The sequence below is a fragment of the Agelaius tricolor genome, unplaced genomic scaffold, assembly GCF_023055355.1.
Source record: "Agelaius tricolor isolate 1412-34295 unplaced genomic scaffold, bAgeTri1.0.p SCAF_20, whole genome shotgun sequence".
In the NCBI taxonomy this organism is placed as follows: Eukaryota; Metazoa; Chordata; class Aves; order Passeriformes; family Icteridae; genus Agelaius; species Agelaius tricolor.
This window is the reverse complement of record NW_027269280.1, coordinates 8,254,871-8,282,119: the sequence shown is the minus strand read 5'-3', so window position 1 is coordinate 8,282,119 and position 27,249 is coordinate 8,254,871. Positions and strand designations below refer to the sequence as shown.

The 27,249-nt window shown below is 42.1% G+C and overlaps 1 protein-coding gene across 1 annotated transcript; it reads left to right on the top strand.

Moving 5' to 3' along the window:
- Nucleotides 1–9,515: 9,515 nt before the first annotated feature.
- On the top strand, nucleotides 9,516–27,225 carry UBE2L3 (ubiquitin conjugating enzyme E2 L3). Its single transcript, XM_071445434.1, has 4 exons — nucleotides 9,516–9,649; nucleotides 17,963–18,058; nucleotides 21,323–21,509; nucleotides 24,476–27,225. The coding sequence occupies exons 1-4, from the start codon at nucleotides 9,623–9,625 to the stop codon at nucleotides 24,628–24,630; spliced, it is 465 nt and encodes a 154-aa protein (XP_071301535.1). The 5' UTR covers nucleotides 9,516–9,622; the 3' UTR covers nucleotides 24,631–27,225.
- The last annotated feature ends 24 nt before the right edge of the window (nucleotides 27,226–27,249 follow it).

Here is a 27,249-nt window from a genome sequence, read left to right as displayed (position 1 = left end):
AAGCCACATATGTTTTTATAAGAAAAGGGCAATACTTAACATTAAAAAAATGTTTCATCAAAGGTGCAACCATTTAAAATGCAAAACAGAGACTAGAGAGGTGACAAATTCAAGTTCTTAGTGTTTTTATTTAAGATCTTTCAAGTATTCATTTGCCAGGGATACTTGTTTAATTTTTTTAATGTATTCTGTTAGTCATATTCAGTTCTCTTTTATGTCCACTTCTCATGAATCACTTGACAGATGGACTTCTACAAGCACATCCCCTTGGGGAAAGTAAATTTTAAGTGATAATAGGAACATAAGACATGCCATCCTGGATCAGAGCAAAGGTCTATCTTGTCCATACCCCAGATCCATCAGTAGCCAAGAGCAGTATATTAGATTTTAACAGTAATAACTTTGATCTTTCAGTGAGTATTAAGCTGGTGACTAAGCAGAAAATCAAAAGGGATCCCAAGAGCACACCACTCCCAAACTCAGGAGAAAGAGCAGGTGAGGCCATTTCTGGCTGTGTCTCCCAGGGAGCAGGTCCAGCACAGGGCACAGCACAGGGCAAACGTGTGTGGTACCCCAATGGCACCCACTTGATTTGTTCTCCTGCCCAGCCAGGTACAATGGCCTGGGGAACTGGGCAGTTGCTCTGCAAAATGCAAGTGTATAATTAAACTCCAGCAACAGGAATGAAACATGGAGGGAAAAGAAATGGCTGGAGGGGGAACAATGCAGGGTGGACACCAGGAGACCAGGGCAGGGGCAGTTTGATGCTGGCATGGGGAGTAGTTCTACCAAAAGGGATGGTTTGGGTTTAGGAACTTGGACTTGTACACAGTACCAATATTGGCAATGCCTAAACCTGTTCTCTCATTTCCAGAGTCAGAGCTCCACCTGTTCCAGTGAGATTGTAGTTAAAAGTTCTCAAGATTGAGCTCATCTTTAATTGCTGCTGTCTCAATTAAACTGCATCTGTGATAATAACAGCCCCCTGGAGCCCCAACAGGAACTTAAACACACTGTGAGTAAATTAAATAATTGTGTAAATTATAAAGTTTATATCTACTGATTATTGCATTAAAAATTATATATAGAGCACATACTTTTTATAGACTTTCTACTTTAGGAAATCTTATAAAAAAGGTTTTTAGCCTCCCAAAAATCTGCAAGGATCACTAATAATTTGTTGATCAGCATAAGGTTCATTACGTCTATGCACTTCATTATCTGATTAATTCCGAGGCAGGTTTGTAATCAGTGGTGAAATGTTTAAGATTCTACAGCTCTGGCCTCCACAACCTCCTGCAGCTCATTAGAAAAGGTAATCAGATAGAATTTTCCACCATGCTGTTTATTGTAGTCCTAATGGAAGACAATCACTTTAAAATTACACACTTAGCAGGTAATTTCTAAAAGCCATAAGCCATGGAAGCTCTGTTCTCCCTAGGCTCTTTGTCTTTCTTTAATAGGGTAAGGTAAGCAATGGAGAATTGTTAGAATTTGGAGACATATTTTGCAATATAGAATACAATGTAAATGCTGCTGAAAAATTATTTTTGTCTTTACCATGTCTCTTGTCACTGGGGAGCCCTTTCAGAGATCATGACTGATGAGTTTGATTTAAAACTTAGATGGTTTCCTACTTTGTGATTTGATTATTTGAAGCATTAAGAACTTTCTACATGTCCTCTTATTTTGAGAATGAATAGCATTAAAAAAAAACCAACAACTTCTTGATCTTGGGGTTTCACAGATCAGTTATAGACACTGTTGTGCTGGAGCTTTCTGAAGTCACTGGTATGATCTGAAGGAAAATGATGACAATATTTGGTGATGAAGAACTAGAAATTACAGTGACTTAAAATGTAAAGTATTCTTAAGTTTTTAATAATTAAATCTCTGAGAACTATGAGAAGAAACAGCAGAAGTTGACAGTCATCACTTGCTGTGGCAATACTCCTGCCAGTCCTGTTTTTCTGAAGGGGAATTGGGGAATGCAGAAGGAACTGTCAAGCCCTGAGAGGCGCTGCTATTCAACCTGCTATGGAAAAGGTCCTTTAGGTAAAGCAAGTGTGAAAATCATGGACTGGGAGCCAGATGCAAGGTAGCAGAACAATTCCTCTGACTCATTCCCTGCTTTCTCAATCAGCTGGACAAAAGTCCACTTGTGGTTTGTCTGTCATATGTGTTACTCTCTTATTTTAACCCATGAAAGGATGAGCTCCCTGGGACTGGACAGGCACCCAGAGATAGGGGCTGGAGGCATCTGTCCCCTTGCATGTAGCCAGAATTGAAGCCATTACAGAATGGAGGATGCCATTTTGACTGGGGACATGCTTTTGTGGGGGGAAATAAGTCACATAAGGTTTTCTTTTCTTTAGTGATTTATTGTAAGAAGATCCAATCTAAACTTTCCCGGCCAAACCATGTTCATCACATCTCTACCTACAGGCAATAAGGAGTAAAGGCATATTCAGTGAGCACCATGAGGAAGACAAGTAACACAAGACATAACTAACACAAATTCATTCTTTTGCCAACCAGCATGCTCCAAATTTGCCATCTTGAAGGGCTGGATCCTACTTTGTGGATCTGTCTTCTTGTCACAGTCTGTGAATAAGCAGTGAGTTGCTAATGCCAGCTCTAAGTCCTCATTCTGCATGGATGTGACAGCTTAACAGTTGTGCTTGGGTCACAGGAACAAAATGTGCTGTGCAGGAAAGGTCGGGGTAAAAGCCATAGCAAAGTGTGTTCCCTTCAGTGGATGATACTCCTGCCTCTTGGTTAGAACAACACTAGGGGGTTTGAAATACTGGAACAATAAAACTTGGGTTAATGTTATGGTTTTCCACAGGGTCTGCTCCATCAAACTGAGCTAAGAGTAGAGGAGAGAAGGGCACCCATCAGTTCATCCAGCCTGTGTCAGATTTGCTGTACAAAAGCATTTCTTGCAGTGGGGCAAACACGAGTGTGGGGGCTCCAGTCCTGGGATTACCTCGGGACCACCCTGTGGCTTGTCTCGTGTGTGTGGCAGAGCCACTGAGCCCTGGGCATTGTGCAGACCTGTGTTCCCAATGGGCTGGACACAGGGGAAAGTATTAAAGTATTTTAAGGACTGGAAACTCTCTAGAGTTAATATGCTTTAAGAAGAGCTGCAGTGTATCACATTGATGAAGAGCAAGTGTTTTGCTTTAAAAGTTCCTTTTTAAAATATCCTGAAGGAGACCCTGGTGCCATGGAGGAGAGAAGGGACATTGGGGGGGGTCTCGTTCCCCGGGCTCTGCTGCCACCTAACGGTGTCCCCACAGCCCGAGCCAGCCTCGGAAATCGCTCCCTGCCCGGGCTCCGGCTCTGTTCCCTTTTCCCCTTCTTGTTTGATAAACAGGGGCTCACGGGCTGTCTGAGACAGCCGGCAGTAAGGAACAAAGGGCAGCTTTATGCCAGCGGTAAGGTGAAGTTTCCTGCATTCTGTACCTCGCTGTAAAACCACCTAAGGTTCACAAATTGAAAAGATTCTAAAAGCACCTTCTAAATTACTGATAGAGCTTTAGGTACTTTAGGCAGGCCAGAAGGCAGACCAGCTCCTGGGCAGTGTGAATGTGCAGGATGGCACTCGAGTGTCCCCACCTCTGGGAGGGACAGAGTGACTTCACACAAATCAGTAGAACCCGCACTAGACCTTGTCACTTTTCATCTGCAATATCCCAAAATTCCCATCAAAGAGATTCATTTGTGAGTTAACTGTGAAACTAAACACAGTGCAAGGGCAAGATAACTCTCATAAGGTTTTGCAAGTTTATCCTTCCCTAAATAGTGGGTTTAAAAGTAAATGCTGAAAAACTACAAGAAATATATTGCTTGTAGTAAGCCTGTGTCACAAGAAAGCCATCTCCAACATTCATGTTTGCAAAAACCAAACACAGAACACATTTGTATCTCAAACCAAATATTGAGATAAATACAAAACCCAACAATGCTTCTACAACTAGTAAATCTTCCACTGTTTTAAACAAATAAGCATGTTAAATAATGTTATTTCAATTTAAATATTTGAATGTTCACTTATTTTAAAATACTCCACATAAAATGTAGCTGTGAGCCACCCTGTATACCATTCTTTTGGAAGATCCTTGGGCATTGTTAGCAGCTGATACACAAAGTGTTCACTGATGATGAGTGGTTGGAGTAACAAATCCCATTGGTGCTGAGTTTTGCTCCTGCTGCTCTTGGTTAATGAGTCATTTCACATCTTGAGGTCACACTTTCACTTTTGCTCTTTGCTGAGGGCTGAGTTGCAAGCTTTGAACACAGAGCAGCGGACCTCTGCCTCATGGCATGTACCTTTCATCAGGGAGCACAGCATGTAAATAATTGCTGCTTGGCATCCAAGTGACCTCTGTTGAAACAGAATGATGCTCCTAAGTGTTAAACATTTTGGACTATTTGGAAATCTCTCCCTACTCGGATGCTGTGTTGCCTCTAACAGTAATTTCCTTTTTATATTACACTTTGAAGTAGAATTTGGTAGGTATGACTTTTCAAAATCCAAGTCTTCAATCACTGCTTGAGCCTCTGAGCTGTCTGGGTATAGAAACCACATTTAATATCTACACAGCCAGCACAAGTGGAGGCTCCCAGCCAACAACAATACTTCTTCCAAATTGTTTGACTAAAGTGAGATTTCTTGGATAAGGTACTGACACATGATTAAGGGGAATCTCTGTATCTCCAGGTCCATCAGCCAACACAATGACACAGATTTCTTTGTCAAGACCATCCCTTTTTCCTCCATTCCTCATGCTTCTGCTGCAAAATCTCACTTCATGATCTGCACTCTGCAAGAGCTCCCTTGGCTATGGAGGCTCAATGTCACCATGTCACCCTTTGGAACTTCTATCACACTACAGGGGACCTGTTCTCCTCTGCCCTCTGTCACCTCTCCCTCAAATCAACCATCCTCATCCAAGCCTCAAAAGCTGTAAGCCACTTCTGCAGTAGTTAGAGGAAGCTCTACTTCAGGGTGCTCCCTAGGTCCATCATAGCCATGTTGAGCTAAGAATACTCCAAATTTTGCAGCCTATTGCCTTGGAGACTCTGGGGTTAAGGAACACTTGTCTGTTACTGATTCCTGTGTCTCAGTGGCTTCACGTGAAAGGAGTCAGGACCTAATTGCCTTGAAAGGGATCTCATGTCACTACCTGTCTCTTTCTTCCAGCTGCTGGGCAGTAGAAGCTGTTCAGGGTCCTTGTGCTGCTTTGCCTCCTGCCACACTTCAAGAGCTTCCTGCCTCCAAGGCAGTTCTTATTGTGAAGAACACTCCATAGTCCCTCCAGGTTCTTTAGGTCTCTCTGGAGGTGATTGTCCCCAACTATCATAGCTGCTCAGGGGTTTTTTCAGAGAGAAATGCTCTTTTTCACTGTGATATTCAGAGTTTCTAGCATCATGGGACCCTGTCTCTGATTCAGGGTGATAGAAGCTAATAAAGCATGAATAGAAAGTTCGTGGTATTATTGTTGTAATACTTTGTGCATTCCCCTATCCATCTCTAGATCAGTTTCCAGCATCAAAAGGGACATAATGCATTTAGTTTTTTATTAAGAAATATTGCATTCAAGGGGAAAGGCATCTGTATAGGACAGAATCACTTTAATAACATTCACGACACACAAAATGCAGGAGGAAGACAATGTGTTTATAATTGTACAATAGATACTTACTAGACAGAACAAATGTCAGATGACAATCATCATACATAATTAATTGCTTTAAAATGCTTGCCATTAGAGATCTAAGAGACTAAAAGACAAGAAAATCTACATAAAAACTTTAAATTGTTGATGAGGAATAAAGGATGAAGGATTGTCAACAGAATAATAAATTATGTCTTTTTTTTAACCATTTTAGATTTAACAATTCCAATGGAGAGGCATATAATTATTTAAGGCATTAATATTTTTTTACTCTTTTTACCTTTTTCCTTGCTCCTAGAGATTCATTTTGCCCTTGTGGACTACAGGTCCCTTTGATGTATTTTCAAGGTATTGGAACCCATTTGAAATCTGAATTCTGTCTATATTGTGGAAATCATCATATCCAAGGAATCCTGAATATCTGAAGTGTCCAGCTGGTCCAGAGCAGAGGCTCACCTGTGCCAGCCCTCTCTCACTGTCCATGGCAGGGGAGGATGGTTTATTTAGGGACCACCATGCAAGCCAACAGTCTGTCACCTCACACTTCCAGGTATCCATAATTATCACCAGGCACTAATTGGAGATGTTAGATGATTATTCCATGCCTATTCTCTTCTTTAATTCATGTATAGACCTGTTACCTAGTTTGACTAGTTTTCTTTTGAACCTGCTGACTGCTGCCTTTACTACAGCCTGTGGTAGGGAGTTCCAAGCATGAATTACCTGTCTTTGGGCAGTTGGTAATGCCTGAGCACTCTCTGTGTGTGTACCTTCACTCCAGTCTGACAAATAACAGCTTCACATCATCTCAGCCCCTGCCTTTATGATTTCATAAGCCTTTAACATATTTTCTCAGCCTCCTCCCCACAGGTGGAAGAGCCTCAGCCACTTTAACCTCTCTTAGTACATCACTGTTGCATTCTCTTGATCACCACCTCTCCCCTTCTCTTTCCCTTCCCTGGTTCTGTTGTGTTGTTCTTGTGGTATAGTGACATCTCCCACTTGTAAACACAATGTGGGGGTACCAAGGTTTCATACAGCAGCCAAATTATTCTTATTCTTATTCTTTCCTCTTCCCTTCAGTTTTCATAAGGTTTTTTGTTTTCTTTCAGATGGCCATTTCATAACAGTAAAGAAGCCAGGAGAATTTTTTCTAAAGTTTTCAACCATTGAGCTCTTGTGGCTCACTTGTTCACAAAGTCTGTTTGCACAGTTTCTTTTCTAGAAGTGGAGCAGTTATGTTGCTTTAAAAAGTGGAAATGTGATAGAAAGTTATCTTTGGCAGAGGGCAGGCATAAATATAGTGTCCAATCTTTTGAAGATATTACAGGATAAACACCAAAACCTGCATTCTGGACACTCTTAAGTGTCAAGTAAAATAATGGATACAACCTAGAAACCACACCAAAAGGCAAGTTTAAAAATGCAGAACCATCCTCCAAACTATGTAACAAATGGCCTGGATTTTGCTGCTGACAGGAGAGTATGAGGTATAATTGATGAAATTCTGTCTGAAAAGAAATTCCTGCTGCTTCTCCAGGACTGTACAGCAGCGTGTCCTGACTCAGTAAGTGGCACCCAGGTGAGATCCAGCACTGGGAATACAACTGCAGTCCTTGCTCATGCACAGGATGCACACGAGTGTGGCACCATCAGATCTGCTCCCCAGCCTAGCCCAGGCACTGGGAGGATCCAGGGTACTGGCAGCAGGAGTGTGAGATGTGCCCAGTTCTGGGTAAACTTCTCAAACACTGCTGTAAGAAGTGATTTCAACGTTAAGTGTCCATTTGTGAGGACAGCTACACTCAACACCGATTTCTTAAGAGCTGGCTGGGCTGTTGTTGGTTATAGTGTGGGTGGTATTTTTGTCTTGTTAAAGGAAATGCAGATTATCTTATAATTATCCCAGCTACTTCTGACACTCTCTTACAAGCTGTAAATTCATGGATTAAAATTACAGATAGTAATTTCAGAATTCCCTGTGGTGCTTCTAATACTCTCTGGTGCTGGGTGGCTCTGTGTCTCAATGCAGGTATAGAAGAGGGATGGAATAATTGTGTTTTGGGGGAAAAAATCTTTAGAGAACATACAAAGACATATGGTAATCTTGGGAAACTATGTAGTCAAATAAAGATGAGCTGAAGATATAAATAGAGTTTTGGCAAATAAAGAAATCAAGATAGTATCTGGAGCAGCTTGTTTTTCCTATTTGTAGACATCTGGATAATCCGTTGTAAGAACTCTTCTTCCAAGTTACCATGGTATCAGATTTAGGTATTTATACATTTCACAATCATAGAATCTGAACTAGTTCTTTTATCAGAAGTCAGCATTTTTAAATCTTCATCACCAGCATCCCACTTCAGCAGCACATCAAGAATCCTCAGAGAGTCTCTGCAGCTTCTGGTTTCTCACAGCCTGTGCCTGCTTGGCACGGGTGTAACTTCACCCAGAGAACTTCACCACAGGCTCTCTTTGCATCTCTCCACTACTTCCCCATGAGGGTCTGCCTCTTTCAGCATCCCCTGAGTCCATTTTCCTGGAGTAAATTGAATGCAAAAATCTTTACATATCCAATAGAATAAAGTTATCGTGATCATCAAATATATTTAATAACTATTTACAAACTATTTCATAATATGCATATGAAGTAGGTGAGGATTAAGGTGTTTCTTATAGATGCAATATAGCTTATTTCATTAACAAATGTTGATTGAGTTTTGGAGAAATAAGCACTGTATTAATGTAAATATTGGTTAGCAAATAGCTTATTCAAGAACTAATTTTAAGATTATAATCCTGTGCTTCAAAATGAAAAACTTCTGTTGCATTTTTACAAGTTTTTGAAAGCCTGTAATAAGCATAACATTTCCTTTTTCAGGTTGTATGAGTCTGTAAAGTTTATTTTAGAGCTTAGAACTTTGTTGCTGACTTGTTCTGTAGAACAAGTGTTAGATCAAATGAGGACATGAACTGACACAAGGGTGGGGGAAAGGGAAACTGAGATCACACATCCAGCAGTCCTGGAGTAATTCCTGACTACATTGGGTCAATGGAGAAGGTTTTAGGGAGCAAGTCAGGTACCTGAACACGGATGTCTGGTGGCATTTTAGATGTGATGTAGTAACTTATGTCCCATGTCCATGTAGTAACTTAAATCTGCCAGCCCTGTGTCTTGGATACCTGAGGACGCCTGCACTGCTGCTGGATCCTGAGCATCAGAGCTGGGAGCAGCTAAAGAGCTCCACGAAGGGGCTAAAAGCACATGGCAAATGGCAGGATGGACTGCTACTGACGGTGCATTTCTGCTCAAATGGCAGGATGGACTGCTACTGACGGTGCATTTCTGTTCAAATGGCAGGATGGACTGCTACTGACGATGCATTTCTGTTCAAATGGCAGGATGGACTGCTACTGACGATGCATTTCTGCTCTCCCACAGCACTTTTCTGTCACACAGCGTGGCAGGGCTGAGGCTGGACTGGGCTGCTCAAGGAGAGGTAAGGCCAAGGGTGCTTTCATCTGAGACCAGCATAGCTGAGCATGGTTCTGTGGTCAGACACCTCTTGGAAAATCGCCCTTCTCTCTCCCTTCAGAGTGCCGGAAGAATGTAAGAAATAAAGCTTATGGGGGCTCTGAAGAGGACGTGGGCTTGTTTGAGAAAGCCTGTGACTACAGGTGGTTGTAGCCCCCGCCGAGGAAGATGGTATCGAATTTGGGGGATGCACAGTAAATAGAAAAAGGCACAGCAACACTTTTAAATCAGTGATTGGTGATTGAAAAGGCACCACCGAGACCTCAGGGCGGGGAGCGGAGCCGAGCCGAGCCGAGCCGAGCCGAGCGCACGCCCCGCCCCCCCGCGCACCGCCCCAGGAAGCGCAGGGTTTAGCGGCCGGCCCGCGCCGCGATGCATTGTGGGGCGCAGCAGCAGAGCCAAGATGGCGGCCAGCAGGAGGCTGATGAAGGTAACAGCGCCGGGCAGGGCCGCCGGGCGGGCGGCTCCGGCTCCCGCGGCCGCCCCTCCGGCCCGGCCCCCTCCGGCAGCGCGGGGCCGCCTCCCCCGCCGCCCCCCGGCGGGGCGGCCTCCTCCGCGCCCCTCGGCGGCGCCCCGCGCCCTCACGGCCGGAGCGGGAGCAGCCGGCAGTCGGGCCGCGGCCGTGAGGGGCCGCGCCGCCCCCCCGCCGCCGCCGCCCCGCGCTCCGGCAGCGCCCCGCGGGCCCGGTTGCCGCCCGGGGCTGGGCGGGGGCGCCGGGCGGGCGCCGCGGGCCGCCCCGACCCCCTCGCTCGGGGGGCTTCAGGGTGACTAAGCAAAGAGGAAGGGACGGGGGGAAGGAAACGCCGCCGCCCGGGGCCGGGGCATCCCCGGGGCGGCGGGAGGGCTCGGCGGCCCTGCCGGGGGAGGCCGCGGCGGGGAAGCGCCCTCTCCTCCCTCCCTGCGGGGGGAGGTTCGCCGCTCCCCCGCGCTCGCCCCGGTGAGGAACCGTCCCTAGGCGCCCGGGGATGAAATAATTTCGTTTTCGTTGTTTCGGAGAGTAACCTCTTCCTCGTATGAGTAAGAGGTTTATCACACAGAAACACGGACCTGGGTTCAGAAGTTTCTTCATTCGCTGCGGACGTGGTAATGTTTTTGTATTCACTCTTATTTGTTCTGAACCGTGGATGATACTTGGAAATGGAAACTCGGCCCCAGCTGGTAAAAGCTGCTCTTTTACCAAGAGCGCGTATAGTTTATGATTAAATACTACTCGGGTTTATGTTTCTCGTTATTTTCTTTGAGGAGGAAGGTACTTCTTACAAGGAAAATGGTAACCATTGCCCCCAAAGCACACACATTTATTTTATGTGCTGTATATAATTGCCAATTAACATCCTAAACTGTAAGCAGCGAGGCTTGCCTAGGACACACTACATAGTAGCATAAAATGTATTCATCTGTAAAATGCTGTGGCAGAATCCAAATTTGCATGTGCAGTGTCTGTGGGGAAATCAATGGACTTTACAGGCCAGGCCTGAGAGGTGGAGGCGAAAGACCCCATAACTGTTGAGCAATGTTTCAGCCTTATTTAAAAACCTGCCCCTGTGGGGTGCAGAATAACTCTCCACTGGGATTTAACAGATTCTTGGGTGATTCTGTTAAATTTAATCCTTTAATACCAGTTTTACAGCTGGCTTCAAGGCCCTGGACCCCCAGTAGGGTTGGGATTTCACCCGGACGTGTTCATGGCATGTCCGGAAGTCGCATTTCCTTGATGAGCAGATATATGAATAACCATTATAACTTGGGTATTTTAGAGGAAACCAATAGCTCAGCAGTGCCTCTATAAGACTCATTTTGTTGGTTTAAATATTCTATGGAGCATTTCAAAATGAAATAGTAGCTAGATTGTGTGCAGTGTCATTCATATGTATTAAAAATCAGTAGGTATAAACCTTTAATTGTCTTAAGGATCTTGGTGAGATGGAATTCATTTTTTACTTCATTTTTGATAGCTCTATGTTTTCTCTGGGCTTTAGTTTTATAATCACCATGTCTGTTGCTTCATACTCAAATAAGGTTTCCCTTAGTTTCAGACAAGATTAAATGGTTGTTTACTGGTTTTGTAAGGCAGTTTTTCTTTCTGTTCTGAAATAATACATTAATTGTTCAAAAGCACATCACTACTCTGTTAGGAATCATATATATTTCTTCTTTTTTTGTGGTTTATTTAAAATAGAAAATACAAATCTCAAAGGCAAGAAAAATGGTTCTTAGTATTTTCAAATGCCTCTTGCTTTTTAGCCTCCCTCTTCATTTTTACTATACTTCTGAAACATTAGAATTTCAGTCTTACACTAAAATACACTAAAAAGGAGTTTTGATAATGTGACCTTATTTTCTCAAAAATTGGTGTGGCAGTTGTTTTTGGAGGGAGTGGTGTGGGAATGCAGGAGACATTGATAACTTACCTCTTCTATTTTCACTTTTGTTTCTGTTGCCTAATACCCGTGGGTTGCTCGTGTTTGTGTGGGTTTTATGCAGTTGCAGAGCCGTGGGCTGCTGTGTCCCACAGCTCGCAGAGGCTGTTAAATCAGCAGCTCCCTTCCTGCTCCGGGGAGTGGAGGCAGCCCAGGAGGCTCTGGCTCTGCCATTCATCTCGGCAGGAACAAAGTGGAGCTCTCGTAGGGATGATGTCATCGGGATTGCTGCAGCATGATGTGAAGGTCCAGGCTCACGTGTGTATCAGCCTAATATCACTGCTAAAGTCCCATGTTCTCAGGTCTACTTTAAATCAAAGTCTTTCACTGTTGAAGTTTTGCAATTGGGAAGAGTCTTTGGGGTGTCTTTGTCAGGGTCTTGGAATGATGAGTGATTATAACTAAAGGAAATAGGGTTTTTCACTGTGTCAGTCAATTACCTTTAAAATAATTTAGGATAAGCATTAACTGTCTTTTCTTAGAGCTAAATAATCAAGCTTGTCTTTGATAAATGAGACTAAACCTTAAACCTTTCATAGCTATATAAAATTAAGCAATTCCTGTTTCCTTAAGGTCTTGCCAACATTTTGAAGTACTGCATTTTTTCTGGACTCAAGTCATGCATCATAGTTATTCATATTAATCACCATGGCTCAAAGAGACTGGATGCAGTACATCCATAATAACTCACTGGCTGCCTGTAGAAAACTGGGGGCCATGTCCACTGTCCAGGTGGGAATGGATGCCCTTTCCCACTTGGGGAAGCCATTTGCATCTTCAGTTCACAGACCTCTGTGTGAAACAAGCATTACCAATTTTGGTACATTGAACTTGTACCATCCAATTTTAAACAGGTATTCAGGTTATAAAGACAGCAAGATTGGCTTGTTATCTGAGGGTGTGTTTAAACAAATCACCTTCCCTAGGCCAAAGACCTTTTTTATGGCCTCTTTTTGCTGAGCTTTATCCCATCAAATGGTGCCACCTCACTGAAGTCTTGTCCCCTGATTCACAGCAGCTCCATGGAGGTGTGCCCTTCCAGGAGTGCACTCAGCATAGCAAAAACGTGAAATAAACATGGCTAATGACTCATATTCCAGTGACATTGATCTGTGAGCCACCATTACACCTTTTCAAAGAGCCCCAGTTGTTGAATCCTGCTCCTTGTGAAATGTGAGCAGTGGAATGAAGCAGGCTGTCAAGGATGTGGTGTTGTGGACAGTCAGAGTTAAAACACACAAATATGGAGTGATTATATCAGGAGAGGATGTAAGGCTTCTCTTTGGAGGGGGCACTGGGCTTCATGGCCCTTTCTCATAGAAAGGAAATTGTCTCAGGCTCTGTGATGGGGAACACCAGGCCAGTGACTTCAAGAGGAGGCTGTGCCCAGGTGCCACCTACTCTGATAGAAGAGGCCGTTCCTGCTGTGGATCCAGGGCTGTGTGGGGAGGGAGGCAGTGAGGGGTGCACAGGGAGGGCTGCTCTGTGCTGGACACTCACAGTCCCACGGGGGTCTGGGTGCTTCTGGAGAAGGCTCTGCTGCCCCAGAGGGAGCTGGGCCTCCATGGGGACTGCCAGGGATGCAGCTCAGCTGTCTGTGAGATCCATGCCTTGGTTCCCTGCAGTTTAGATGTTCAAAAGGATCTTTAGTGATAGAAATTGAAAATGGATTTAAAGAGTAAATAACACTTCACATAGGAAGTGAGATATGTTGACCATTATTTTAACTTTATTGGTTTTACTCTGCTTCCATAGTTGCATAGTCAAACATTTATGCAACTGTTGAACTCCTCCATGATAAAACACAAACATGGGACCACACCCAAGTAGGTGGCCTGCAATCTCCAGGATGCTGTGGTCCTGTAAACACTGTAGTGCTCCCAAATAAGGGATTTTAAACAACTCTGATACTTGAAAAATAATGATAAATTGATCCAAACTTCAGTTCTTAGTAACAAGGGAAATATGGTTTTGAGCAACATATGATTGTCCTTAGGCAGAAGTGAGAATATGGATGCATTTTCACTTTTTGAAACTGGGAATTGACAAAAAGATTTTTAATTAAATAAAATACTTTGCCAAAAAGTAGAATTGTTCAGTCAATAAGACATGAGTATACAGGGTTGTAATGTTGCAAAGGAAACTTACTGCTGATTCTTAAAAGAACTAAATTCTATTTCTGTTTTGGGTTGGATTTGTGATGGATTTTTTTGTGTGGTAGAATCAGATTTTAAGGTGTTTTAAGACTTCTCTGTGCTGTTAATGCAGAAAGTGAAACTAGCCAGTTCCTGATCAGTGTTTTGGAGCTTTTTTAACTTACAGGCATTCTTTAGAGAATGTATTCATAAACAGATAAATATAAGTTGTAATAATGATTTTGGGTTCTTTCAGGAGGCTTTTGGTTTTGTTTGTGAAATTAATAGTATTCTGGGCTTGATGCAGAACTTACTCAAGTCAGTATGAGCTCTTACACTTATTCCCATATTCTGGGATTGTACTCTTACAAGTATTTGCCTTCACTGCATTTTCCTATCTGGCTTGGGTTTATAGACAAGTCCCAAAACTTGAAAGATGAGTGGACAAAACAGTTACAGGGTTTTTTAAAGATTTAGTTACATTTTAAAGATTTAGCTACATACGTGCCACTTTTCTTTCTACTTTAAAACATTTAATTTTTGATTTGAACAGCCCAAATGATTACACAGTATTGAAAATTACAATTTTAAACCTTTAATATATGAGAAGTAGTATGTACTTTTATGACTGCCTTCAGCATGATATGCTTGAGGATCAGGTGCCACCTCTGAAACAGTGTTTTCTCCATTTCATGTGCTGTGTATAACACTTTGTTTGAACATTTCCAAATTACAAACATCATGTCCCAAGAGAGCCCCGTGAACATTCAGACATTTCAGTTTTTCAAGTGGATAAACCAATGCAGCAAGGTCACATGCAAGGTTGATAAAGGAGTGGGGAATGAAGATTGATTTAAATTCTTACTGCAGTCATCCAACCTTTAGTTACGCTCCTCCTGTGCTCCTTTAATTATGTTACTTGACAAAATTAGGGGGTGGAGGACAAGAAAAGGAATTAATCTATTTACTGTCTGCCTAGACTCATAAGTATTACTTTGAAATAAATATCTGGACTCTATCTTTTTACCTCAAAGTAGTTTTGGTCCCTTTGGAGTTGCTCAAGCCCGCGTTAAAGGTATTGTTAGCTTTTAATCTGTGCTGCTTGAAAGTATTTGGTAGCTCATTCGGTTTTTTAACAGTACTCCTATACTGCAGTGTCTGCCTGGGTAGCCCTGAGGCAGTTAGATCTTTATTATGGGTTTTGGCAGTTGCCAGAAGGAAAAAAAACCAAAACAACCTCCCCTCACAGCCTTAAATTGTGTGTGGTGAAGGTCCTACCACTCCTGAGAGCAGCAGGGCTTGGGTAGTGTTACACTGCCCTTGTGGGGAAAAGCTCTTTGTGAAGAGCTCCAGCATGGAGCCGATTCACTTGGAGTGACTCTCTGAAGCACTCCTAGGATAGGAAAAGTAATTTCCAGTGCAAATTTCAGTCTGTCTAGGGCCGTGGTTCAGGTGCGTGCCCTGCTGAGGTGGCTGCATTGTCCCTGACCTCTGCAGCCCTGGCTGCGTGTGAGGCACGGAGCTGCTGCTGCCCCTTCATCCCCGGCTGTCCCTGCACAGCTGTCAGCTCCTCCCGCGGGAGAAGGGCACAGCACAGGCCTGACACATCCACTCATTACCACAGCTTTGCTTTTGGAAGTGGTTTCCTGCAAAGGCCTCTCATGACATTTTAAAGAGGAAGATGGCCTGAATAATTTTTGTTTAGTTCTTTAGTGCCTCTGTACTGTTTAATTCCCTCTCTCATATGGTGGGCTTGAGAAAAAGTGGGAAACAATTTGCATATTTATTTTAACTTTTCATTGATGGCATGCAAAGTTTTACAATTTTACAATTATCTCTGTATGGCATTCTTGCATTTCTTTATTCACCATACAATTTTTTAACCTGAATCTAACTATAAAATGTAGGTCTTTAATTTTTCAGCAATGTGAAGCTACACTTTTCTGATTTGTTGTATTAGTTTAATAGCATACCTGAATTACAGAGTCCTTCCTTTTTTTTTGCATCTGGACAATTGTTCTCTGGGCCAGCAGCAGTACAATGCTGTTGTCTGAACCTGGGACAAAAGCTCCTGGAAGCTGCAGTCCCACTGGGCATAATGGGGGAGATTTCTGTCATGTGCATAATGTTTTTACTATAGTAACTAGAAAATAGTCTAAACCCATTTTCCTTGTCTTCTTTTAGAATGAAGGCACTTGTGATGATGCACGTTTCTTCATGCTTAAATACCTACTGCTTGGTTAGCTTATGTTGTTCCCAGTGTTTGGTATGTTACATTTAGTGTGGAGTGGAATTGATCCTTTGGCTGCTGTGGGCAGTGCTTTGCCAGCACCTCGCAGGTCTGTGTGTGACAGGAGTGAGCAGCAAACTCAGTTCAGAGCAGGCCCCTGCCCCTGTCAGGACCCGCCCGGCTCTCCCTGCTCTGCTGCTTTGTGCAGGAGCACTCACAGCAGGGCACCGTGGGGATTTGCACTCTGAGTGATGGTAAAGCACCTCTAGAGCTGCAATCATAAAGGTTATTGTCTTTTGAATATTTTGGTTTGCTCTCTATCCCTATAAATATGACTCATGGGATTATTGGGGGGGGTTATGTTTTCCTGCTCTAAGGAAATAGGATAATCCTCTTAGCTCTTCAAAAAAAACCACCCAAACTGTCTGTGACATTGCATAAATCGAGCAGCAGTGGAATTTGGGATTAATCCATGGGTCTAGACTAAGAAGTCAGTGTTAGTGTCATGAAGATAGTGTTAGGCATCAATTAGTATCCAAGGCTCCAAGGTTAAACTTCTGTGCTCAGAGTATGCCCTTGCTTCAGTAGGTGCAGTGGACAGGAATATAAATGTTCATTTACTGATGTGGGGCTGTCCTGATTTTTGTTTCACATGCATTTGGAATTCTCGTTTTCCCTTTGGGTTTGAATTTTATCATGGTGCTGAATTTGTGCAAGAGGTTACTGCAAGTATGAAATCTGCCAGTCAGGTGCAGGAAGGTTTGATCCAAGATGAACATAGAGCTATTTTGGAAGGCAAACCACGGACAGCACTTGTAGCAGGAAAACTGATTGGTTTTGTTTTTCATTGTGTAGTGTCTTTGCTTTTAATTGGTGGGTTTATCATAATTATATCCAGCCTAATTTTGCAAGACACCTGCAGCCAGTGCAGAGCTGAGCACTGTCAGAGCACCCTAGTGCTGCTGTATAAGCAACATTTTTCCTAACCTATGCAGCCACCAGGCATGTGATGCAGTTTTGAAAGCACTGGGAAACTTTTATGTTTTGCTGTGGATGATTTTTGAATTCATATTTCATTAAACTCTCTTTAAAGATAAAATGGCAGAGTTCAACCACAAAGGACTGTAATTGTTGTGGAGGAAATAAAAGTGGAACCTTGAGGTGTTTCTTTTGAGGTCTTATGAAATATTCCAGCAAGCAGTCCCTACAGTAGGGCTTATATGTCATTTTAAATACAAAAATGCTGAAATACTTATTTTGGTGATACCTGGTTCACAAACTGATTAAAATAGTTTGACTGGTGCAGAGAGATAACCTTGCTCAAGACTGATACAGCTTTAAAGAGAGTAATCCTAATGTGTACTGTGAGCTTTGAGGTACTAAACAGAGAGAAAGCTGAATCTTTTCAAGTTACTGCTCTAAACAAGGCTTGATTGATATTTTTCTGGGTTTGGATCAATTTAAGCTGTTCATGCAGGAATTTGCTCATTTTCAGTTGAAATAATTGGCCCGTTCCTTGGTTTTATCCCTGTTTAAAACTATTATGAAATAGTTCTTCCAAATCACTGCTCTGCTTCACACAAGCCCTAAGATGCATTTTATTTCTGCACCTCACAGTATTGTTAATAGTCTGTTACCAAAGCCACTGATTTACATTTGAGATACAAGGACATTTTTAAATGTAGTTTTTTAATCTCCTGCTTCATTGTGTCTATAATGATGTTAATAACAAGACATTTTTGTGTTTTCCTCATATATCAGAAAATAAGAGTTTTAGTATCTCATCTCAGAGAATTTTACTTTTTACAGGTGCAAAATTTTATTTCTTATTTCTGTGGGTTGCCACACCACTAATTAAAGAAAATCACATTGACCTTTAAGCATTTTGAAAAATAAATGTGAGCATCTTGCTTAATCCAGTTATTAACTTCCACTTAACACTTTGCTTTGCTTTTCAGGAGCTTGAAGAAATTCGCAAATGTGGAATGAAAAACTTCCGTAATATCCAGGTTGATGAAGCTAATTTATTGACCTGGCAAGGGCTTATTGTTCCTGTGAGTATAGACTGTTCCTTATGAGCTTTAAAATAAAATGAGGATCATTTGTATCTCATAAATCCATAGCTCAGTAGTGCTGCTGGTGACCATGAAATAATTCGTTATTGTGGGCCTGGGCTGACACACGGCTGGGGCTCTGTGGTGGCACTGGGCTGCTGGGAGAGGTGTTGGAAGGGGAAGCAGTGAAGTTTGGTTTTACATTAAGCCTAAAATAAAAAATCTACATGATCACAGGAAAAACAAAGGATGTATGAAATACTTTTACTCCTTAATATGTATTTTTTTTTTAATTTACTAGGTTTATTACTAGGGTAAAACTGGGTATTGGGAAAAATTTGATGCAAGGAAAAGGTTTGGATTTTCTCAAGTGAGCTCTTTAAAAAAGAAAGTAGTATCTTTGTTTAGGCATTAGTTAGTGCCAAAATAAACTTATTTTACTTAATTTTTTTTTAAAGCACTGCAGTCTTCTTAAAGCATGTTTGATTGAAGTAGGTAACCATTTTATTAGTCAAGTAGAGAGGGATTTGTTATGAAGGGGAAAGCAGAAAATATGATGTGTTGATTTCTTGGTTGAAAGTCGCTTGGATTTTCACCTCTTGTGTTTCCCACAGCTGTGGCCCATAGCAGTGGGAAATGGCTGGCTTGGTTCTTGGAGCTATTTTTAGTCTGCAGCAATAGGGGATGGGCCATGGGGGCAGCAGTTGTGGTTTTCTGTGGGTGGTGCCAGAAAGCTCCCCAAGCAGTGTAAGTCTGTCTTTTTATTCTATGAGTAACACTTGGAGCCATCTCTGCAGTGCCTGTGCCTCGTTAGTCAGAGGCTGCTCTGGAGCTCACATGGCACAGGCTGAGGTAATGGCTGGGTGGTTCCACTTGAAATGCTGTGGAATACATTCAGTTTGCTGTTTATTTACCTGCCTGCAAGTGATTCCTTGCAGTGCCTGACACTGCTCCTGCAAACAAAGCAAATGGGATCTGACACTGAAATTTGACAGAGCTGAGGAACAACTCCCTTTAATCAGTCACTTTGTGGTTCATGTGTAACAGTTTAGTGCTTTGATAACACTTTGAAGCAGTATAAGGCTGGTAAATATGACTAATAAAACAAAACAAACAAAATCCTTGTTTACTCCTGTTAAGATTAGGAATGTGTGGTGTACAGCAGCTATTTTTAACAGTTTCTGCTCGACTGAGGATGAGCATGGTGTTTGTTTTGCAGAGCTTTGCAGCATCACAAGTGTTTAAATGCTGGTGCAGTGAACTGTGCTCCAGACCTGCCTTTTGATTTGTAATATGTCCTGTTACAGGGGAAATAGCCTCAAATTCCCTGCTGGTATAGTTAAGGGGGAATTTTGTTATGAAATTACACTTCCTATAGTAATTTCAAATTTGTTGTTTGTGTTCAAAGAGTAGTGGAAGTTTTTATTCTGAGGTTATGCTATAGATTTCTTAGTGTTACTTTCTCTTTAGCTATTTTTGGTACCAGAGTTGATGGCTTATAAATGCAATACATGAGCTTATTGAAAGTTAAACTTTTTTCTCTGTTTTTGCTTCACATGCTGTTACCATTTTAGCAGTTGTTACTTCAGTAGGACTAACCAGTTACTGATTATTAAATGCTGTAACTGGGCATTTCTTGGTCAGCTGCTTAACAAAGGTGTGAAAGATAATGCTTATTATTTTTAATAGTGTTCACACAGAATTACTGTGAAAGATAATGTAAAGGTGAGCTGTAGAGCTTTAAAAGCTCCTGTTTGTAACATATTTTGCTCTTCAGAACAAATGTTAGTTTTTAAGGGTGTTCACTCAATTGAGACGCAAATTGAAGATAGCTGGGCAACTTCTTCTCCTGCTCTATATTGTAGAATGAAGTAGTTTGTGTCCTGTGGGTAGCCAAGGTACACTGTTTGTTTGATTTCAACATCAAAACAAGACTGGTATCCCAGGCTCCTTGTCCATGTAAGAGGCACAGTGAAAAAAATGGATGTTTTTAAGGCAGGTCACTTCTTGTGTCAGTTCAGTGAACATCCTCACAAATTACAGCACATGATGAGGAAAGAACAATTGAGCTATGGGAGAAGAGGGCAGAGACTGCCTAAGTTGTCACCACCACCACAAGTTATTAGTTCAACTTCCAAAGCTTTTAGGATTGCTTGGGTAAAAAGTGATTTTAAAGCCACTGTAGTTGCCTCTCCCCCTGGCAGAAACTGTGCTATATTTCTTACAAACACACAGCCAAATTCTTCACATGGGTGAGCCTAAAATTAAATGTTTTCTGTTGACAAATATTTTAATGGAACACTCCCCACCCCCAAGTATTGATAAATTCTGGAGCAGAATTGATTGCAGGGAAGGGTCTGGTTGCTAATGAAGAATGTGTGTGATTATACTTTACACCAACTGGGAACTCTCATCCTTTGATTCTTGTTCTTGTGTTTGGAAAGGCTTCATTCCATAGTTACTGTTTTCAGTGCAGAATGGTATTTTCATAGGCTTTAAATGTAGCAGTGGTTTATTTTTGCTCTGCCTCTCTTGTGCAGTATCTGAAGCATCAGTATCAATAGTCTAACAGGTTTTTCTTAGTGAAATTCTGGGCATTGTTTTTTCTGTTTCAGCATGAAGAACTGCTTTGCTCACTTCACAGATCTCTCATCCTGCTCCTTCAAAACTGATCTGATAAGAGTGGGTGCTAAAACTGCATACAAATTCAGAATGTTCTCATCAGCAAACACAGTGAATATCTATCTTTAGTACCAATGAATGCTCAGCAGATTTTTGTGTAGTCAGCACAAAAACATTCTCGAAACATTTAGGGAGATCTGACAAACCAAATTGCTTTGCTGTTCATGCCACCATGTTGTGAGACACACAGAATAACTGTTCAAAAACCCACTTCCCTTGTCAGGCTTGCTGTTTGTATCTTGTAAGGGCTTTACTATGCTTTTTTGAAACATAAAACTACTTACTAGAGAGGGCCTTGAGTTGGATGTAAATGGAGCTGGATGCTTTCTTACCCATGGAAATGTCAGAAATGTAGGACAATGGCAACCTGCTTTGTCCAGGGTGGATGCAAACTTGCAGCTTGTATTGCCTCTCACATGGGTTTTGATGTTTCCTGACACATAAACCTGGCAGTAGTGTTGGTAAAATGCCTTTCAGAGAGGTCATTGAGGAGATCAATGAAATCCAAGTCTGTAGATGCTGCTTTTCACTTGTGTCCATTAGCATGTGCCACATTCTTGACACTCTGCCTTCTTGTTGCAGGACAATCCTCCATATGATAAAGGAGCCTTCAGAATTGAAATCAACTTCCCAGCAGAATATCCATTCAAACCTCCTAAGATTACATTTAAAACAAAGATCTATCACCCTAACATCGATGAAAAGGGGCAGGTTTGTCTGCCAGTAATTAGTGCTGAAAACTGGAAGCCAGCAACCAAAACTGACCAAGGTAGGACTCCATGTGGAGCAAGAACTGGGTATTGAGAAACTTTGTGGTGTTTGAATTTAAAGCTAATAATGTTTTACTTGTCAGTTTCCCAATGCTCTGAGGATATATTCATTGTAAGGTTTGTGTCATGAATCACGTGTTGAGCACAGAGTGCAACTTGTGGAACCTCATTTTGTTACTGGAATGGGAGGTGCTGGCACTGAAGTGGCATTTCCACCTCCAGGAAACCACAAAACTCTTGGTCTTCATGACTAAGGAGTTTATTAAGGAAGTGTCCTCAGCATACTTTAAAATTTTGCTGGTGGTTCGTGTGGGGGTTATGCTGTGTTTCTTTTTAAACAGTGACTTTAGAATCCAAAGCTGTTCAGTAAATTCCTGGATGTTTGAAAGGCAAGGTCTAAAACCTCAAGGTTCTGTATATTTTATAATGTGCCATGTGGTTCAGTGATTTGAACATATGGCTTGAAATATCATGGGAGTCATAAACAGAATCTGAGATGATACTACAGATTAACTTGTAAACTTAAAAGATCATTGCTGTCAGGCTTGCTGTGTAGAGTGTCTTTGATAAAGAATCTAAATATTGTAAGGAAAAAAGTTTTGTCAAGTTCTGTGGCAGACTTAAGTGTAATATAAGTAGGTTTTTTCCTGTTGTTGCTTGCATCAGTTGTTGGGGTGAGAACTTTGTGTTGTCTGGCAGGTGATAATTAGTTGAGTATTAAGCTTTTGTTATTATACATATAGAAAGCAAACATCCTTGCAAAAAATGCTTATTTTTAAAGAGTATTAATTCAAATGAGTAGCAGTTTAGGGCAGTGCTAGAGCTCCAGTGACACTGAAGTATCTTGTTCCATAAGAGAAAATACTTTCCCCTTCCAGGCTCTTCTTAAAGGTTATTTTCATATGATCTGTGTTCCTGATAGGAAACAATGCTGTACTTAAGATACCTTTTTCTGTTTATCCCTGTGTGCTAAAGAAGGTACTTCTGGTTGTGTGATCTTGCCCAAAGACAAAACAGGAGAATTGCAGTTGTTTTAGAAGAGATGAAGCAGCTGAATGTTGGTGAATATGGAGGTGGCAGCAGAGAGAGCCTGTGAAATAGGACTGCTGAGAGCTTGGATTTGTTGTAGATTTATCCCTGATTTTACAGGACAAAGGCCCTCAGGAGAGAGGAGATGGAAAGAACATGTGGAAGGTTTCTGTTCTGTTCCACACCTGAGCAGCTGTCTTGGTGCTATCAGCCTTTGCTAGTTAACTAAAGAACTTACATGTCTCTACCCAGCTTGAAAAACAAGCTGTCATTAGCTGGAACTACTGAAACAATTGTTTGCATGCAGAAAATAGTCAGTGTCTCCCTGAGAAGTAGCAACTCCCTTTTTATCTGAGAGAGTGAATACAAGCTGTGCTAAAATCAGAATTTGGAACCAATCCTGACTATCAAAATATTGCAAACCTCTCATGGTCTGCTGTGTGTGGTTTTTTGTTTGTCTTAACTCTTTCTTCAAGTTGTTTTAACGTCAACATCTGTTGTTACTACGTGGTTGTATGAACCTGTGACAGTGTTACTAAAACCCTGCTTAAATGTCTATTCCTTTTCCTTCAGATTTCTTCTTCACTGAAAAATCACTCCTAGCTTTTCTCAATGAAGTAATTGTGGCATCATTAGTACAGCATCAAAGTGATTGGTTTTGCTCACACAGGTGTCAAAAAAATGAAGCAATTAAGTTCATCATAAATCACTAACTTACCTTTTGCATACTAAATGTACATCTTACTGCTGCACTTTTTGTTAATTTATGCTTAATATTAAAAACAACTGTTAATGGCAGGATAGTTTTCAAACTCTGTGACTATTGAGGCAGCTCCTGTTCTGCCAGGCCTGTGTTTTCTGGCTTGTTACTGTTACTAAGGTTATTGAACACACATTTCCTCTGTAGTGTTTCTGCATGCTTTGCTCAGTGAGAAGGGATTGCCCCTCAGTGTTTCTGCTGTTTTCAGCAATGTGATGGCAGTTGCTGTAAGGCAGGACTGGTGAGTTACTGTGAAGGAAGCTGGTATCAATTCTACATTCCTTAGATAGTTTGTTGCAGTTTAAACTTGGATTTGTGCTAAGAAATGCTTTTGTTCTGCAGTTTAGAGACAAATGTTGGATTTGAGTTTGGCTTTGAGTATTTGTTTTGAGGATCAATGCCCCAAACAAAGCCACTCTGGTGTTCCAGCATCTGCTGGAGTGACCATCATTGTATGAACTTCATTCCTGCCCAGAGAAAAATGTAGCAGTGAGTGGCACTGTGGGGTGTGAGGTTCACTGTGTAAATGTCAGGTGCACTTCCATTTCCTGAAGAGTGACTTTTCTTCAGAAAGTGACAGGGACATTGGTGACATTGCTGTGAGCACCTTGCCACTCTCACCCTGCTGTTTGCCCAGTACATCTCTACTGGTGGCTGCCTTGGGAAGTTGAGAGTAAAGGGAAGACATGCCTGCTGTTCATAGATGTAAGAATCACAGGGAAATAAAGCTGGAAAAAAGGGTTTCCAGAGGAGGGTCGGTCACAGCTGTGTCCCTGTGACAGGTGCTGGGAAATGCTTCATGGTGCAAATTCCATCTTCACCAAATCCCTTCAGGGAGGGAACCTGTCTGAGGACTTCAGTTCGTTCTCAGCCATAGGAGAGGATTTTAGATGGGATGCCAATTACATGGGAAATGATTTGTAGTGCACTTTGGTCTCCATTCATGTTGATTTTGTTTACAAATACGATTTTCTGGTGTTCATTCATGGTCATTGAGCTAAATCTTGGCATATCACTGCAGCTTACTCACGCCCTGCACTTGAAAAGGCCCGAGATTTATGGGGATGTATTTAAATGCAGTTAAAGCTCTTTCCTTACAGGGGAATTTTGCTTACATTTTGATTTTGAAAAATGACCCATCTAAGTCTCTGACGGTGTTTATACTTCTTTTGACAGTAATCCAGTCCCTCATAGCACTGGTGAATGATCCACAGCCCGAGCACCCCCTCCGGGCTGACCTAGCTGAAGAATACTCTAAGGACCGTAAAAAATTCTGTAAGAACGCTGAAGAGTTTACAAAGAAATATGGTGAAAAGCGACCAGTGGACTAAAATCTGACACAAGTGCTGTCAGCAACCTATGATAGAAGATCGGAGCAGTGCATTTGAGACACCCCGTAAAGCAGGACTCTATGGAAAATTGACAAGTGCCACCTTTTGGTGTGAACTTGTGGCTGTTACTAACTTTCTACAGTTTTCTTAATCAAAAGTGGGCTAGGTAACCTGTAAAGAAAGGATTAAAATTTAAGATGTTCTAGTTCTGCTTTCTTTGTTTAAAAATCACTGCTTCAATATACTTTAAAGTATGCTGTTTTCTTTTTCTTGTCAGAATTTATCAAAAATATCTTAGACTTATATTCTGCCCTTAAATTGAAAAGGTTGTGGCTGTCATTTATTATTTTTCCTTGCAGTTCCCACTATCTTGAGTTCATTCATTGAATTTTAACCCCCTCCTCAAAGTGATGTCTTAGGAAAAATATCCCAGTTCCGGCAGAAAATGATTGAGTGTTTGGCAGTTTCATTTACTTTTCTTTCTAAATGTTGCACTGTGCTTTGTGGGACTTGTTGCAAGTTCCCCTGAACTTCAGTTTGTAACATAATAAACAAAATCCAACCCGCAAAACCAATCAGAAATAATGTCTGGGTCTGATGTAAATCTGGCCAATGTCTATTAAACAGGGAAATCCAAGTTTTTGTGTGCATCATTGAATTAGAATACGGCTTAAGTTCTGCTCTTGGAAAACTTTGGAAAAAAATCTGTAGCAAACAAGTAGTAGAACATGATTGCAAACTTCCTTCACTTCTATCTTTAATACCTATGCAGAGTAGTGGGAAACATGCACAGAACAACATTGCAGCCAATTCAGGAGAGTTCCAGAAATCGGGGACCAAGAGGTACCAAAGTTACAAACTGTCTTTTGAATTTAAAATAATTATTTTGGAAAGGTTAATTTTGAATTCAAGAACTCAATCTGACAGCACTGCTGACCTGTCCTCTCTGAACGTTTTCCCTCAGAATGCGTCAGGAGCATCTGTGTTTGTGGGAGGGCCCTTGGGCTGTTCCCAGCCCCAGCACGGCTGCCAGGCCAGCCTGAGCACTAAGGTGGGGCAGAGTGTGCTTGGCTGCTGCTGCTGCTGTGTTCAGCACACGGGGCAGGGCTGCAGTGAGTGCTCAGTGTGGTCAGTCCATCAGCTGTGCAGGGCTGCAGTGAGTGCTCAGTGTGGTCAGTCCATCAGCTTTGCCAGGCAGAGCCGTCCTGTGGCTGTCCCGGGGCGCTCCTCGCATGCTGAAGGAAAGGAGAGGGAGCCTTTCCCTTCAGAGCTGAGCATCCTTTGCCTGTCTCTGCTGCTTCTGCTGCCTTTCCTCCCCAGCCCAGAGCGTGATCCTAGCTCCACAGTCAAACTGCCACACAGTCAACCTGCTGTCTCCCCTTCTGCAGCTGGGCTCTGCTACTGAGTGAATGGATTATTTCCAGAGATCCATCAGTATCTGGGAGCACATATCATTTCGATGTGCAGGAAGCTGAGTTGAAATAACCCTGACACCTAGGTGGTTGCCTATACTCCTAAGTTCAATTTTAATACAGCCTCTGCCTTTGCAACCTTTCAGAACTAGTGTGTCAAGCAGTAGATCTCTCTTGGTTTTAATGTCTTGTGTATTTGCTATTTCCTTATTCGTCCCTCTCCTCTGGCTTTCATTTCCAATTTAGTGTAAACAATGACAGCCCAGTACCTCACCTCTGTTGAAAGTAAATTTTTTTATGAGTTAGGGAGCTAAGAAATTTTATGTTTAAGTGTTCTTAGACAGATTCTTTGGCAGGTAAATAAAGTTAAACCACATTCACCTTATTTACGGAAACTTGCATTTCCTAAGTGTTTTCAGGCTTGTGAGAGCACTATTACCAAATTTTCACATCTTTGTGTCTTCATTTGCAGAAAGTTGGTACTGATTTTGTTTCGTTCACGCTCACTCAGATTCATAATAAAATAATGCCAAATTATCTGTCAAACTGAAGTGTGTAACTTCTGCATCACCCGAGTCACTGTACCTTTGATCATGTCTGTTGGCATGGAAACTTACCATCCTCTAAATTTTATTTGAAACAAAATTGTAGCACTAGTTTGCCGCCCTCGTTGCTACTCAATAGTTACTCTGTGGTTGTAAAGCCTCTCAGGTCAAAGACTGCGCCGTCTGCCTGGCTGTGCCCGGATGCCGCAGAAGGGACGGAAGGGCTGCGGTGCCCGCGGGAGCTGCGGCTGAGCCGCGCCAGCCGCTCCCCTCCGGCTGCAGAGCTCACACGAAGACAGATCTCGCTATCAGTTCTCTTGGTGTGCTCTTCATAGTCCAATTGCTAAACTGTGAGACGTGTAAACAAAGTGCTGGCGCGTGTCTGGGGCAGCCTCTGAACAAAGGGATCCGGCACCTGTGTGGCTGAAGGCTGAGGAGGAGAAATCCAAGTGCGAAGTCCTAGGATAACTCAGGAAATCAAGCTCTTGTTCTCTCTGGTTCCCTAAGCCATGCTGAATTTTAAACGTGCGGTTGAACATCCACAATGAAAGCAGCGCACTGGTGAAACTACACCCAGGAGTACTGGTATAGGCTTTCTGCAAGTCCATTCTGCTACCCTAATAAAAATTGCTCTCAAAGGCTTTGTGGCATGGTTTTATTTT

Excerpts from the sequence above, each read along its gene's own strand:
- UBE2L3 (XM_071445434.1), top strand. The coding sequence starts at position 9,623 with ATGGCGGCCAGCAGGAGGCTGATGAAG. Across the intron at positions 9,650-17,962 it reads CCAGCAGGAGGCTGATGAAG|GAGCTTGAAGAAATTCGCAA; the intron begins GTAACAGCGCCG and ends TTTGCTTTTCAG. Across the intron at positions 21,510-24,475 it reads AGCAACCAAAACTGACCAAG|TAATCCAGTCCCTCATAGCA; the intron begins GTAGGACTCCAT and ends TTCTTTTGACAG.